This window comes from Sesamum indicum, linkage group LG8 (genome assembly GCF_026168435.1).
Source record: "Sesamum indicum cultivar Baizhima isolate 11 linkage group LG8, ASM2616843v1, whole genome shotgun sequence".
Classification (NCBI taxonomy): Eukaryota; Viridiplantae; Streptophyta; class Magnoliopsida; order Lamiales; family Pedaliaceae; genus Sesamum; species Sesamum indicum.
Genome location: NC_142664.1, coordinates 2956657 through 2972966, shown reverse-complemented (window position 1 = coordinate 2972966; position 16310 = coordinate 2956657). Strand labels below are relative to the sequence as shown.

The following is a 16310-nucleotide window of genomic DNA, read 5'->3' as shown; positions in this document are numbered from 1 at the left end:
GCAGAAACCACTGGCAGAATATGTTAATGATTTGGCAGGAAAAGATGGTGCTGTGAAACCGGCCGTGCCTCATGAGAAGGAATCCTTGAAGCTGAAGAAGGAGGTGTAAATGTAATCAGTCCGGACGAAGACAAAAGCTGCAAGAGTGGACGGAAACTAAGGGAAGGATCATCAAAGAAGCTCCATAACTTCGCTCCGTACACCTGCCTTTGTTATTTAACATTTTTTTGCAGAAAAATAAAGCTCTACATCGAAGTAGGCACATACGGCACCCATTATGCCCTCCTCCATGAAGGCGCACCCTCTTAACAGTACTGCTCCATACAAGCACGAAGTAAGTTTTTCTTATTCTAAACATGCTATGCTTATTATATTCTTTGCCGGAGTTTGAAAAAAAAACGAGAAAAAAAAAGTTCATTCTTCGGACTCCATCTCTGAAGATTTCTACTCTAATAATTGTCGAAATCTTCACTTATTAGAGTGGGGCGTCAATATTATAATACATAATAGTACGATTAATTGATAAATTCTTTTAACTAAATTATATAATAGCGAGAAATTGATAGAAAGTTCATAAAAATATCTCGAGAATTATATTTAAGAAATATATGTTATTAAAGAGGAAAAAATAAAGTTTTTAATGATAATTTAATTTAAGGATGTTATTAAAAAGGATAGTTATAAATATATATAAGGGGTTTAGTTAAATGTATTCCTATGAATTACTTAATAAATTATAAATATCTTTATGAGGCCTATAATGTCTAGTTACTAAGAAGAACTAGAACGAAGATTTGTATTTAGATAGAAAGGGAATATTAAAGAATTATTAGAAATTGTACGAATAATATTTAATATTATATTTAAAAAAATTACAATATTCTCGATATATTAATTGTATGTGGTATATCTCATTATAGAATACAGGGGTAAGGTGAAAGAACTGACAATTATCGATTGAATAGATAAAAGCATTGTGAAGTCGAGGTAAGTAAATAATTAGAATTATCTATCTATGTTTTCTTTATTTGTGGTATTAAATTTGTGGTTCATGCCGACGTTGATTTATCTGAAAATATATGAGTGGTGAATGATTTAATTTAATTGATGATATTGTGTACGTGAAATGCGAAGACGCATTGAAATATTATATTTGTTGTATGTTGTGTTGTGGGTGTTTGAAATTGAGAATGTATTGATATATGCTTTTACGTTACTAGTTGCTTACAAGAATGGTGATATGTGGAAATGAGGGAGTTGTGGAAATTGAATATAATTGTGGTATGAATACCCCTTGATGTGTTGAAAAACCTATAAGACGAAATGAAATAAAAAGAGCTATGATGCGATATGAGAAAGAAATGAAATGAAAAGCGATGTTGCGATATAAAAGAGCTATGGTGCGAATTGAAAGAGCTCTGATACGAAATGAGATTGATGAGCCGGTTGTCAAGGGGATTCACTTGATCTTATTTAACGGTGAGATTGAGTTGACGGAAAAAACACGATATCACCTTCTGGTAAGCAAACTAAAAGAAAGGGAGTTTAATTGGTTGTTTTGTTGCGAGTTAGCTATGTGATGCGATGAAGCTGATTATGTTGGAATTAAATTGACTGTATTCCATGCATGTTGCCTACTTATCTTGTTTAGGTTGTGTTTGATATACATATATAAATAGGGCTGGTTATTTACTTACTGAGTGGCAGACTCACTCCTCTTAATAGACTTTGAGGTGTCTGTCTGTTGAAAACTAGGTCTACACGCTATACTCAGGCAGGTCGGGCCAGTATGTTGTTTTCTCTTCTTCGTCAGTTAGAGTACACAAATTGTATTTTATTTGTATAGAGAGAATGTAAGCGTGGGGATTAATTGTGATAGATTACTTGTGGTATTTGATATGTATATATGATGTTGTGGGTTGGTTATGCCTGTTATGAGGTTGGGATTACGTATGCATATTGATTAGATGATTATGTGCATTTATAGATATAAACATAGGAATTACTTTAAGTACGTTTAGGGAAGATATAGTCCTAATAGCGTTAGAGGGTGCTACAGGGGGGGGGGGGGGGCTATTAATGTGCATAAAAACAGGTTGGCCCAAAGAGGCCCAAACGATCCAAAAAGAAGAAAGAAACGAGATGCTTGTAACATCTTAAGAGGCCCAAGGATCTGGAAAGCTTCCTTGGCGAGCACCCCACAAAAAACAGATAGGTGGACGGTTTTGGCAGGTGCCCCCTGAAATCCAGATAAGCGGGCTGTCTTGGCAAGTGCCCCCTAGAAAATAGATAGACGAACGGCCTTGGCAGGTGTTCCTTAGGAGACAGATTGGTAAAGGAAGGAGGTTGAAGGCATTCCCTTTTTATTTGGCCCATGAAGAGATCTAAAGCCTAAGCAGGGCCACATCCAAGATGTTGATGACCCGTTGAAAAATTACCAGGCTCAACCCAAGAGGGAAGTTCAGTATGATCGGCCCAAGAAGGAAGCCTGGTACAAGACCTGCCTTCCAAGCCTAGCCTTGGGAGAAAGGAAGCTCACTCAAGAAGCTGGATTCCTTGCAAGTAGGAGTCCTCATGTAAAAGGAATTCTCCTCCAACCGAAGACGTGCTGCTCAAGTCAAGGAGGAGATAAGATCGTGCCTTATCCTTGGATTTTCGCCTTCTGTCTAAAAAATGCAAGTCACCCCAAAGTTATTGCGAAGAGGGACTCATTCTCTATAAATATAGGCAGTACTCCTCAACACAAATACCTGCAGCCTCCTAATAGACTTACCTTCAAAAAGCTGGAAACTATTTTGTTATTTCGTTGCAACTCCCACTTTGTACTTTTGTCATATTTTACTCACAAAATCTTTATTTTTATTTCAATTTTTCATTTTAGCACCCCTCAATAGGACGCCTTCTTTAGTACTCCAGCAAGGATGCCTTCTTCCATCCACCAAGAGGGACACCCTCTAGAATTTGAAAAACCACTCTCTGATCGATCCCCCAAGAGGGAGCATATTATTAAAACATATGTATATATATATATATATATCTATATTTACACCTTTATATTAAGGGAGAACACCTAATTGGTGTCTCTCTTTTTTTGATCTGCCATTTTTTTTTTGTTAAATTATTTTAGCAGTTTTTTTCCTAAACCTCCATATTTTTCTCTTTCTCAACTTTCATATTTTTTCTTCTCCACTCTCCTCTAAATAGCTACCCATAACTTCTATCTTTGCACTACTTTTTTGTGTTTATTTAACTAAAATATATAATTTGAAAATGTAATAATTATATTGTAATATTTTGAACAAATTTTGATGTGTCACATACACTAGTTATATGTAATTGAAGTGTACTTTATTGGTATGTTAATTTTTAGTTATTAATATTTAATTATTTTTTTTCTTAACTCTCCATTTTTTTCCTCTCTTCTTAACTTACCATTTTCTCTTTTTTTTTTTTAACTTCCACATCTTTTTTCTTCTCTCATTTTTTTATTATTTTCTCATTTTTTATACTTTTTAATATTTTATTAATTTGATTTATTTATGTTTAAAATAATATTAATTTTTTTAAAATTTTATATTAATTATGCACATATATATATGAATGTGCCACATATGTTTGTATATATTATATTCTGAACTTGAATTCACAATGAACATGCTGTCTATAAAATGGTAATAGCATTTGGAAATTACAAGAGAAGAGGACATAACTTTCAGAGGGAAAGTGTTCCTGCACCAAAAAGAGAAAATAAGAGAATTTGGGGGGGGAATTGCTAATACTGATAAACAACACTAACAAAAAGGAACGGAAATACAATTTTCTCAAATTTATGGGGTATCGATGGGAATTAGGAGATACTCGTAGGGGACAGAGATGCAGTAAAAACAACGCTACCCGGAGACCGACAATCTTCCGCACTGTCAAGCTCAAGCCTTCAGCACTACATTTCAGATTTTCGAGGACCCATTTTACTACTGTCGATCACATTTGCGGATTACCAGGATTTAGATTGTGCTCAGGTACAACACGGAGAGGTAAATAATGATGCTTGATCAGAGTGTTGTTAGTGTTTCCATGTTTAATTGTCTGATTGGAATTTTCGAGGTGAGATATTTTGGGTAGTAAAGAATTTCATCCCCGACTACGAAAGATGAAGAACCCTGTTTTACCTTTTCTTTTCCTGGGTATTTGGATATGATTTTTCTTTTTTCACGTTCCATAAGTGTATGTAGTTTGTGTTTTTGTTAGAAAAACTTGTTATCTCGCCGCTTTCTTCTTTGATTAGTACTATTGATTCGGTGATTAGATTTGTATCTCAAACCAAGACTTCTAGCAAGTATTATGATGCTATTTTAGTGATTACTGTGATAATAGTAGAAAAAGTTGTTACTTTTATGAAAATGTTGGTAACATTGTTGAATGTGGAGTTATATTTGGAGTTCAATATGATCCTTTCCTCTTTTACCGATGGATGATGAATATATTTTTGTGTTGCAGATAACATCTTACAATCTTAGTAAGGAAAAAGAAAGCAAGTGTTGTGACAAAAAGAAATGGTTAACTCAGAGGAGCCAAGGAGAAGGGTGGCTTTTGTGCTAGTTGATGGTTTAGGGGATGTATCGCTGCCGAGATTTGGTTATAAGACTCCTCTGCAAGTAGCCAATGTGCCTAACCTGGATGCCATTGCTTCAGCCGGAATCAATGGTTTAATGGATCCTGTTGAAGTAGGATTGGCTTGTGGAAGTGATACCGCACATCTTTCTCTATTAGGCTATGATCCTAGGGTTTATTATCGAGGTAGAGGGGCATTTGAATCAATGGGTGCCGGGCTGGCAATGTCCCCAGGAGATATAGCATTCAAAGTATGTGCTTTGTTCTTTTCCTATCATCTAAATTCCAGCTATCATAAGTTGATATCTATTGTTGTTTGTCCTCAAAAAGAGAGTGGCTTACATTCAAGGTTGAGAGATTTTATCATTTCATATTTTCTCTTGTATCCCAATGCTCCGCCTTAAAATTTCTGACATGTTGTATATGTCTCCACTTATAGAATATTTTTGTTTCATAAGCTGTACGATGATATCATTTTCCTTCCTTCTGAAAAATGTCATGATATAATTGTACAAAAACGATGGTATTCATTTTTATCTCAGTCGAACTTTGCAACCCTGGATGAGAAAACTGGAATAGTTACCAGCAGGAGGGCCGATAGGCATTTTGAAGAAGAAGGACCTGTTCTTTGTGCTGCATTGGATGGAATGAAGCTGCCTAATTTTCCTCAGTATGAGGTTAGAGTCAGGTGCGTGTGGTTCCATTGCAACTTGTTCTCTTCTCCATCTTTGCGTCTCAACTGTGCCTCACTATTTTCCCAAGTTAAATGTTTTGTTGTAAAATCCTATTTTTTTAGGTATGCAACAGAGCATAGATGTGGGGTGGTTGTGAAAGGACCAAAATTAAGTGGAAACATATCAGGAACAGATCCACTGAAGGATAACCGCCTGCTTTTACAAGCTCAACCTCTTGATGATTCCGAAGAAGCAAAGCAGACTGCTGCAGTTGTTAACGAGTTATCAAAGGAGATATCTCGCATTTTGGTTGCTCATCCAATAAATGCAAGAAGAGCTGCAGAAGGAAAGAATATTGCTAATGTTGTCCTTCTACGAGGTTGTGGGATTCGAATTGAGGTAATCTTTTGTAACTTGGGTAATTTATGTCCTCTCTCTTTGAAGAATAGAATCCTTGGAGGCATTTGTTGATTCAAACATCTGTTATGCATTTCAGGTTCCTCAGTTTGAAAAGATACATTCTTTATGGCCATGTATGGTTGCACCTACCAAAATCATTGCTGGCTTGGGTTTATCTCTTGGTATAGATATTTTAGAAGCTCCAGGAGCAACAGGAGACTACAGAACCTTGTTAACATCTAAAGCAACTGCAATATCCAGAGCACTCTCGGCTCCTGTAAACACATGCCCCAATGTCTTTGTACCTGGGGAAGATGAACATAAACCTGGCCGATCTGATGGCTACGATTTTGGATTTCTTCACATTAAGGTGGTGACATTACAATTCTCTCTCCATTCTGTTTCTAAGTTATGTAGTTGTCCTTTTCATGAATGTGCCTGTTCGAAATCTGTTACCTAACATTCTTTTTTGTTTGGGGTCCACCTTGGGCTACAATGCGAGGAGTGTTTATCACACGAACTTCTAACAAAGAAATATATTATTCAGAACACCTTATATTTGTATGTGGACAGTAGATTCTGATAATAAACATCTGTCAAACTTCCCCATCCATATTTAACTCATGATAGCTGGTGAAAGTTGTGCTGTGATGAGTATTGGTATTATTTAACTGTATGCACTTTTGAAGTTGTCCTTATTTTCTTCAAACTCGTTGGAATTGCAGGCGATAGATGATGCTGGTCACGATAAAGCAAGCATCTTCAAAGCCAAAGGATTAGAAGCTGTTGATAGAGCTATAGGCCAGCTAGCTAGACTTCTTTGGCAAGCAGAGTCAACTGGGGCATTTCAGTATTACATTTGTGTCACTGGAGATCATTCAACTCCAGTTGAATATGGTGACCACAGCTTTGAACCGGTCCCATTTGCACTGTGTCGTCTGAAAGACTTTGTTGGTGCGATCGGGGAATCACATCTTTTGGCAACTTCCCTGGACCCATTTCCACTTCCAACCGTCAAATCTGGTGAAGACCTGTCAACTGATTATCCAAATCAAGATGAGAAACGAGGCAAACAGGACCGGGCGTTTAAAGGTGACACTGTTTTTGAGTTCAATGAGATAGCAGCAGCAAGAGGGTGTCTTGGGCGATTTGCTGGAAGTGAAATGATGGGAATCATAAAAACTTTTCTCAAGGTCTGACTGAGAGCCGCTCTGGTTTGAACTTTGGGAGCTGATAAATTACCTGGAATCAAGAATAAGGAAGTAGCATCAGAAAGTAATTTTCTTAAAACTAAGAAGTATCTGACTTGCATCCACTGTTCGCCAGCCTGAGAGAAGGAACTATTTTACCTTTCTGGCTGATCAACTGATGTAGGAACAAAAGCAGGGCAGCAATGGTTTCTATGTATCTACCTTCCACCATCTGCTGATATAAGTCACTTCTCTACTTCTGCAGCTGCTTGTGTATTGAGCTACACTTTAGTTGTTCTTTTTCCAAAATTCAGTTATGATGGTTCTTAACCCTTAAAAGAACTTGTTTCCTACATGTGTCGTGTCGGCACTTGTAACCTTTGGTCCTTTGTGGAAATTCCACATGGACTGAAAATGGGAGGAACTCCACGAATGAATTCTGGAGAAATTGCATTCAAAATCTGGAAGAAAAATCTGGAGAAATTGACACGTAAGCGCCGGCTATGCTAACTACATTAACCAACTAAGCTGAAGAGAAAAACGTTATCACTTACAAAAGTGTTGCGGAAAAAAACATTTTACACCTAAATTTAACTAATGTGCAAAATGTATTGTCTTCATCTTCTCCGTCTGCTTTGTCTCTGGTGTGCGTATGCTCTGGTTCTGCACAATTTGCTGCACACAATTCCTACAGCCACCCTCAAGCTGACCTTGGGAGCTCAAAGCCAGCTTGGACAACAATCGATTGAAAGCAGAAAAAGGAAGGGCTTTGCTGAAGAGGTCTGCAATCTGTTCAGGCCCAGGGATGTAAGAAGGTGCAATGAAACCACACTTGAACTGATCACACAACAAGTGACAATCCAAGTCAAGAAGGGCTTTGGTGAAGAGGTCTGCAATCTGTTCAGGCCCAGGGATGTAAGAAGGTGCAATGAAACCACACTTGAACTGATCACACACCAAGTGACAATCAAAGTCAAGGTGCTTGGTGCGCTCATGAAACACAGGGATGGCCGTAATGTGAAGAGCGGCCTTATTGTCACACTAAAAAAGAATTGGCTGAGAAACTGGAACACAAAAATCACGAAGTAGATATGAGACCCACAACAATTCACTCACAGTCGACGCCATGCTGAGATATTCTGCTTCAGCGGAAGAGCGAGATACTATGGCCTGTTTCTTGGTCTTCCACGAGATGAGTGAAGACCCAAGAAAGACACAAAAGCCGGTACTTGAGCATCTGGAATCAAGACACGAGGCCCAACTAGCATCGGAGTATGCAGAAAGAGTAAGAGCGTTGTGAGCAGGGAAGAAAAGACCCAATGAACTTGAACCCTTCAAATAGCGAAGGATACAGAGAGCAGTGTCCCAGTGAGATGTTCGAGGATGAAGGATACAGAGAGCAGCATCCCAGTGAGATGTTTGAGGATGCTGGAGAAACTGAAATTAGTTGCTGAACATGGAAAGAAATATCTGGATACATGAATCCAAGATAAAGCAGGTGTCCCACTAATCGTCTATATTTGCCCGGGGATGACATCTTGCAACTCCTTTGTCTTCTCCATCTTTACTTTCAAGTATGCCTAGCTATTTTACAAGTAAAATTTATGTTATAAAATCATCTCTTTTGGTTATGGAACATGGCATAGATGTGGGGAGGTTGTGAAAGGACCAACATTAATGATAAGCGCCTGCTTTACAGTCTCAACGTCTTGTTGATTCAGATGAAGCAAAGAACACTGCTGCAGTTGATAACGAGTTCTCAAAGGAGATATCTCACATTTCAGGTTGCTCAACCTCTTGATGATTCAGATCATGGTTCAAACTATCGGCCGATATTGATCCCATAAATTCACCCGATTACATATATTATCTCAGGTGACTCCGTATCGTCGTTACAGTGATATATCACCAATAAAATCGGATTTTATAGTCAAGAATGTACGAAGATGGGCCATAGAAAGCTGCTGACAAAGTTGCAGCAGACAAAGGATGATGGCAGAGCTTCCTGAAGAAGATAACAGACCCTAATCGCATCCATTGACAAATTTTTTAGTTATACGCTTTATTCCTTAGTTGCTTAATGTGAAAGTTGCACACGTTTCTATTATTTTGTAACAAGTCTTTAGTTAGCTTCAAATCAGTTAGCATTGGTTAGACTCCGTTAGCAGCAGTTAGTTTCTCTTCTCTGTGTTTAAACGCTTGAGAGGCAGCCATAGTAGATACGATCAATACAATACAAAGCTTCTGCATAGTGGTTTCTCTTCTCTGTGTTTAAACACTTCAGAGGCCGTTAATGGTTTGGTTTCAAGGATTTTGGTTATACTTGAAGCTGTCCATGTTGAGAGTGATAGTGAAAAAGCTGTCCATGTTAATGGCTTGGTCCATAGTTGGGGGTTGAAAATTGCCATGATAGTGAAAAAGTAGAAATTAAGAACCAAAAAAGTTGATCAAATAACAAAAAATAGAGTAAATTTTCGAATTAAATTAGACCTTGCAGCTGAGATGTATTGAATATTGATAACTCTTGTTAAAAACAATGGGTCGTCAAACCTCAGTGTCATGATGCATATTTATCTTATGCATTTTTATGATTAATTTTATCGATGTTTGATATGATAAAAATTTTGGTTTGTTATATAATATAGTAATTTGTGATACTTAAATTTTTTTTGTAATTTTATTTTTTTTTTTTGGAATTTTTTGAGCATCTTTTATATTTGTTTCATATATCGCGATATATCAAGATTGATGTGAAACAATATCCCTCAATATTAACACCAGGACTTTGAACCATGATTGAGATGAACAAGTCCCATTTGCATTATGTCACCTAAAAGACTGTCAGTGCTATCCCATTTGCATTGTCACCTAAAAGACTGTTGGTGCTGTCGGCAGGGGATCACAGCTTTTGGCAACTTCTCCGGCCACTGATTGTGTAAGTCAAGACTAGAAAGTGCGCGGGCGTTTAAAGGTGACACTGTCTGGATTTCAATGAGATAGCAGCAAGAAGAGTGTATCTTGTGAGATTAGCTGACGGGAATCATTAAGGCATTTCTTAGGGCAAACCATAAGCTGCTCTGGTTTGAAGCTTAGGGGTTGACAAATTGTTGGAAATAAGCTTTAAAATTTTCTACATTGTCAAATTATTTCCAACACTTTATTTGATCTTAATGTGCCAGTTTAATTTGATATTTATTTGAGATTTATGGTCCCATTATTATGATGATTTAATTGTGGATTTATAAGATTTAATAAATATTTGACCGTCACATTTTATATATTTATGTGACCTATTTATAATTGAATTTATTATAATATTATGAGTTCTAATTAGGTCACTTAATATTTTATAACGATCAAATTCTTATAACTATTTAAAGGGCCATTAGCCTTTTTTTCATTTGGCACATTGAGAGAGATATAGATTTTATATGGTTTATGAATTGAGAAATATTTTATACTCCCACAAGTATTTGTAGAGTTTTGCAACGTGACTGTGGATTGATTCCTAGTCTCCTCGTGGTCGTGCACATGGGATGAGACACTGCTGAGAGCTAATGGGGTTTTATCCTGGAGTCATGGTCAGTCGTTAAAACTTGCACGTAGAGAGGCAATCATGGTTTTAGGTCAGCGACAAGTGTCGTGACTCTCCATCGGTGCAGCTTTTCTAATTTCTAATTTTATTTCGTTCATTTCTGTACTATATGTAATTGTCATAATATGTATAATAATATTTTATGTTTTAATGTTATTTTGAGATGTGATTATAAACACAAATCACATCATTTTCCACAACAATCTAAAGCCATGATTATGAATGTGATTTGTGTCGTGACTCTCCATCGGTGCAGCTTTTCTAATTTCTAATTTTATTTCGTTCATTTCTGTACTATATGTAATTGTCATAATATGTATAATAATATTTTATGTTTTAATGTTATTTTGAGATGTGATTATAAACACAAATCACATCATTTTCCACAACAATCTAAAGCCATGATTATGAATGTGATTTGTGTTGAAAAAAAAGAAAACTGCATGATTACAATTCTAATTCAGAGTTTGTTCTTGTGCGAGGCATTTGATTTTCAAATGAAAATTGAGGTATATATGTTGCATTAGCTACTCCAAAAGTGGAACATATTTGATACTTCAAAGAGCTCTCGTCAACAAAATGGTATGAGAATTTAATAAGGCCAATGTGATTCGATCATGCTGTAAGAGGTATGTCTATTTTTTTTTATGTTTTCATAAGAAAGTGAAATTTAATTAGTTCTGTTATGGTCTCTTTCTTGGATTGGTGTTTGAATTGCAAGAGAGTACATATGGAGCCTTAACAAATTTGCATGAAGTATTTTAAATATACTGTTTTATTTATTGCCTTGAAATTCTACTTGCTCATCTCTAAGTCAAGAGTTTGGTATGAAAATTTTGCCTCATATGAAATTCCAAGAGTTGATTGTATGACTCTTTTATCATGTTATACTCTTTGTAGCAAGATTTTTTTATCAAGTTGTGCACAATAATTGTTTGTCAAATATGCACAACGAGTTTATGTGTACATTCTGAAAAGGAAAATTGCCTAAAGAAATTATGCATTCTCTGTGATAAACCATTAGGTAAATTTTCATTATTCATTAATGGAGTTATGTTCCAAATCATCATAAATAGAATTATTAGTAAGCAAACTATGAATAAAAAAAAGAGAAATATGCAAATTATTTGAGTGTTACAATTTCTTTGATTTATTAAGCAGTAATTAACTTCCATAACTATTGTTAATTAGCTAGGTTTGTAATGGCCATTGAGAACAACGGCTAATTAATTTAATTATAAGGATAATAATCAAGTTTAGAGCTAAAAATGAATGGGAATAAATTTATTATTATTAAAAATTATTAATGAGTATGAATGTGCCTTTAGAAACATTATATTCATGATTTTGTAACTACCATACACATAGGATATGTATTTCTCATCCATCCACAACAAATTTATAAAATGAGATTAGCATTTGATAAGCTTGTTTAATTTTTTTATAAAAATTGAATGACTAGAAAATGCATGAGATACCCAAAAGTATGAGCCTATATAATCTTATATATATTTTTTTATATATGAGTTCACATATCAAATTATTGGATTTATATATTGATTCTCAAATATTAGAGTCGAAATCTCTTTGCTCTGCAAGTATTTATATAAACAACAATTTTATGAGATTATTCCAAATACTCATGCCTAAGTGATCAGTTGTATGGGTGAAGAGTACTTTTCTTTCGGCTACAAATTTACTGACTTGGGATGCTTCATATATGAATGAACATGTAGAAGTATTTGGTGAAATTGAATTTCTATTATTTAGTAGAATAAATGAATGATTAGATTGAATAATGTTGGAGGTTATATTTTAATAACATTCTAAGATGCAATTATTATTGTGTTTATTTTGGGTGATTAATGATACCCTTAATTGAACAATTAAATTCTTGCAAATCTTATCAAGTGTGGGGGTATGCACAAATTTTACTTGTCTATAATAGAAATGCACAATATAATATTTTATTATTAGAGCAACAGAAGTAATGGAGATATGGAATTTATGTGATTGCTTATTTTCTCCAATGTCAAAAGGGAGTGTGGGGGTTGAAATATGATAGAATGTGATATTGTGATAACCCTTATGTGGCATTTATATTGTGTTTAATTAGAACTGATGGACCTAGTAAAATGTGGTAATTAATATAATCATGAATTTTGAAAATAATTTTTTTGAAATGTGAATGTGCAAGAGTTACACATTAAAATAAAGATATGTGAAATTTGCTTTCATGATTGAGAAATTATTTTCTTTGAATTATAAATGCAGAGAGAGTATGCAATAAGAATAAAGACATGTGAATTATTATTTTGTGGAGTTCTTATTTTGATATGCAGGTCATGTGCTTGACATGATAGTGAAAAAACAAAAAAAAAAAGAGGCATGTGATATAATATTTCATGTGATGGAAAAGTGCCTCAGGGGACTAGCGCAGAGGCAAGATCCTTTATCATCGAAGGGGATGGGCTAAGCCCGTAAGGAAGTCAACTCCGGGAGTAACCCAACCTTTGTGATTGGAGACCCCATGAAGAAGCTTCAATAGGTAGAAACAACCCGCACTGCGAGACTTATATATAGCACATTATTTTGAGGAGAGAGTATAAAAAAAAAAAAAAAAATACAATGATCTCCTTCCCATCCCTAAGGTGAAGTGCTATAAAATGTGATGTTAGGTTGGGCTTTGACCCTTAATGAGACCAAAGGCGGGATTTCCGCGAGGTATGGGTCACACATACCTTTGGAGGGCTCACCTAAGTGAGAGTTGTCATGGGCCATGACTATAGGTTTGAGCTAACCCTAGAGACCTCACGAGAATCAGGATCAGAGCGTAGCCATTAACGCGCTCAACCACTATAACCATGTCCTAAAGTCTATATCGTGTGTGTGGTAATTGAAGTTTGGCTTAAGGGGCATAATTCAAGGCGAAGTCCATTATTGCTCCTTCAAATGGATTTTTCAACACTAAGTGTATGTTCAAGCCCGAAAGGTACATGCACCGATTGCACGGTATAAGTTGCAACTATTTTATTACATATTTTGATTTCGAAAATTTTAAACCTTGTGGGGGATTGTTGGAAATAAGCTTGAAAATTTTCTACAATGTCAACTTATTTCCAACACTTTATTTGATCTTAATGTGCCAGTTTAATTTGATATTTATTTGAGGTTTATGGCCTCATTATTATGATGATTTAATTGTGGATTTATAAGGTTTAATAAATATTTGACCGTTACATTTTATATATTTATGTGACCTATTTATAATTGAATTTATTATAATATTATGAGTTTTAATTAGGTCACTTAATATTTTACAACGGTCAAATTCTTATAACTATTTAAAGGGCCATTAGCTTTTTTTCATTTGGCACATTGACAGAGATATAGATTTTATATGGCTTATGAATTGAGAAATATTTTATACTCCCACAAGTATTTGTAGAGTTTTGCAACGTGACTGTGGACTGGTTCCTAGTCTCCTCATGGTCGTGCACATGGGATGAGACACTGTTGAGAGCTAATGGGGTTTTATTCTGGAGTCATGGTCAGTCGTTAAAACCTGCACGTAGGGAGGCAATCATGGCTTTAAGTCAGCGACAAGTGTCGTGACTCTCCATCGGTGCAGCTTTTCTAATTTCTAATTTTATTTCATTCATTTCTATACTATATGTAATTGTCATAATATGTATAATAATATTTTATATTTTAGTATTATTTTGAGATGTGATTATAAACACAAATCACATTATTTTCCACAACACAAATTACTAGAGATCATGAATAAAGAAGTAGCAGTTGAAAGTCGTTTTCTTAGAACTGAGAAATATGTGAGTTGCATTCACCTGTTCGGCAGCCCCAGCCTGAGAAGGAATTATTCCATATCTTCAGACAACTGATCTTCTCTTTTCTTTGAAACAAAAACTAACCCACGTTGGACGAACCGACCACCACAAAAAAATTGTCAAATCCTGTCTGCGCTACCCTCCAAACCAAACACCTTTTCATGATTACACGCAACATCAAACAATTGAGGAAACTGAAAAAAATAAAAAACGCCCCATGCAATTGGCAAGGCAAAACAAGAGAGTCCAACGAGCAGAAGCAAAAGTTGGAAAGAACTCCTTCACCTTCAGACAGCAACTTCTCCGGGAAATGGCGGACGCCGGCGGCAGCTATCCAATTCCGGTGATCGATATGCAGGATTTTCCGGGCGAGTCCGCGAAGCTGATAAAGGCGTGCGAAGAGTGGGGATGTTTCAGGATTGTGAACTTCCAGGGGGTTCTCCCGGAATCGCTGATGCTGGAAATGAAAGGGGTGATGGGGTCGCTACTGGAGCTGCCGAGGGAGATCAAGATGAGAAATCGGGATGTGATCGCCGGTAGTGGGTATATGGCGCCTTCCCAAATAAACCCGCTTTACGAGGCGTTGGGGCTGTATGATATGGCCTCTACGCCATCTGTTGACGACTTCTGCTCAAACTTGGAAGCAACTCCTCATCAAAGGTCGGAAACTATCAAACACATATTTATACATGTAGAGTTATGTGGTTATACAACACACACACACAACACATTAGCACTACAAACCAGTCCTAATCTCGTACCGCGTTTTATAAGGACACTATCATGAGTACAAATTTACATTTTTGGTGATTTTGGCTGTTCCAAGACAACCTCAAACGCTCATCACTATGTCCAAAAACAGAAAAATGTTTTGTTTAAACTGTTGTAAACATCCCTTTTATTGTGAAAAGGTGTTTTTGTTATACCTGCCAATCAATCTCTAATAAGCTGCAATTACCATCAGGGCAACAATCTTAAAGTATGCTAAAGCAGTGAGGGAACTGATGATGGAGATTGGACATAAAATAGGAGAAGGGGTTGGGGTGCATGATGTTTCACTTGAGGATTGGGTTTGTCAGTTCAGGATCAACAGCTACAAATTCAGCCCTGAAACTGTGAGTTCCTCTGGACTACAACTGCACACAGATGCTAGCTTTCTCACTGTTCTTCAGGATGATGAAATTGGTGGACTTGAAGTGATGAAACCTTCTGGGGAATTTGTGGCACTTCATCCCTGCCCTGGAACCCTTGTTGTCAATCTTGGAGATATTGCTGCTGTAAGTTATTATCATCTTATTTTTTGGATTTTATAAGCTTTATAGTATTTTATAGCATTCTCCTATACGTGTAATGTGAAAGATGTGGAGCAACGGGAGATTCTTGAATGTGAAACACCGCGTGATGTGCAAGGAAGCAGGCATAAGGATTTCAATTGCTTCGTTCCTGTTAGGACCGAGGGAGGCCGCGGTGGAGGCTCCGCCGGAGTTGGTCGATGTGGAACATCCTCGTCTCTTTGTTCCTTTCACTTATCTGGACTACAGAAACCTACGGATCCCAAATAAGCTCGACACCGGCGAAGCCCTTCATCGGTTGCGGCTTCACTAATAATAGTTGAGACAAATTGCAATAATTTGATACCTCAACTTTTGTGTATTTGTCGTATTGGTGCATCAACTTTCTGACATTGCTGAATTGGCATGTTATTGTCTGAATTCGATTGGTTTAGTTTTTCTTGCCAAGATTATTTTGTTTGAATTTGATTGTAACAAATACGAAATCACTATTTAATTAAAAATAAATAAAACATTGGTCACATTTTATTTTCAAAATCATTTAAAATACGACCATTCAAAAATTCTTTTACCAAACTCTCTTTAATTTAAAAAAAAAAAACATCTAATCCGAATTAAGTTTGAATAGAAATGAAATTGAAAGTTGCTGAATTGCACGTATCTAAAATATTGATGTACAACAATAAAGTTGTAACTTAATA

The 16310-nt window shown here is 36.1% G+C and overlaps 2 protein-coding genes across 3 annotated transcripts; both read left to right on the top strand.

Annotated features, from left to right (window-relative positions):
• The first annotated feature begins 3814 nt into the window (after positions 1-3814).
• Positions 3815-7216, top strand: LOC105167501 (uncharacterized). 2 transcript variants are annotated; one of them, XM_011087261.2, is made up of 6 exons: positions 3815-4019; positions 4498-4862; positions 5154-5299; positions 5408-5684; positions 5782-6054; positions 6410-7216. In XM_011087261.2, the coding sequence occupies exons 2-6, from the start codon at positions 4554-4556 to the stop codon at positions 6881-6883; spliced, it is 1479 nt and encodes a 492-aa protein (XP_011085563.1). In that variant the 5' UTR covers positions 3815-4019; positions 4498-4553; the 3' UTR covers positions 6884-7216. The 2 variants fall into 2 exon arrangements, with proteins under 2 accessions (XP_011085563.1, XP_011085562.1); XM_011087260.2 differs by having other exon boundaries at positions 3815-4034.
• A 7299-nt stretch (positions 7217-14515) lies between these two features.
• Positions 14516-16029, top strand: LOC105167500 (2-oxoglutarate-dependent dioxygenase DAO). The gene is made up of 3 exons (XM_011087259.3): positions 14516-14977; positions 15282-15594; positions 15677-16029. The coding sequence occupies exons 1-3, from the start codon at positions 14535-14537 to the stop codon at positions 15920-15922; spliced, it is 1002 nt and encodes a 333-aa protein (XP_011085561.1). The 5' UTR covers positions 14516-14534; the 3' UTR covers positions 15923-16029.
• Positions 16030-16310: the final 281 nt, after the last annotated feature.

Coding starts and splice junctions, on each gene's coding strand:
- LOC105167501 (XM_011087261.2), top strand. CDS start 4,554: ATGGTTAACTCAGAGGAGCCAAGGAGAAGGGTGGCTTTTGTGCTAGTT. Junction 4,863..5,153: donor CAGGAGATATAGCATTCAAA/GTATGTGCTTTG, acceptor TTTTTATCTCAG/TCGAACTTTGCAACCCTGGA. Junction 5,300..5,407: donor CAGTATGAGGTTAGAGTCAG/GTGCGTGTGGTT, acceptor CTATTTTTTTAG/GTATGCAACAGAGCATAGAT.
- LOC105167500 (XM_011087259.3), top strand. CDS start 14,535: ATGCAATTGGCAAGGCAAAACAAGAGAGTCCAACGAGCAGAAGCAAAA. Junction 14,978..15,281: donor GAAGCAACTCCTCATCAAAG/GTCGGAAACTAT, acceptor AATTACCATCAG/GGCAACAATCTTAAAGTATG. Junction 15,595..15,676: donor ATCTTGGAGATATTGCTGCT/GTAAGTTATTAT, acceptor GTAATGTGAAAG/ATGTGGAGCAACGGGAGATT.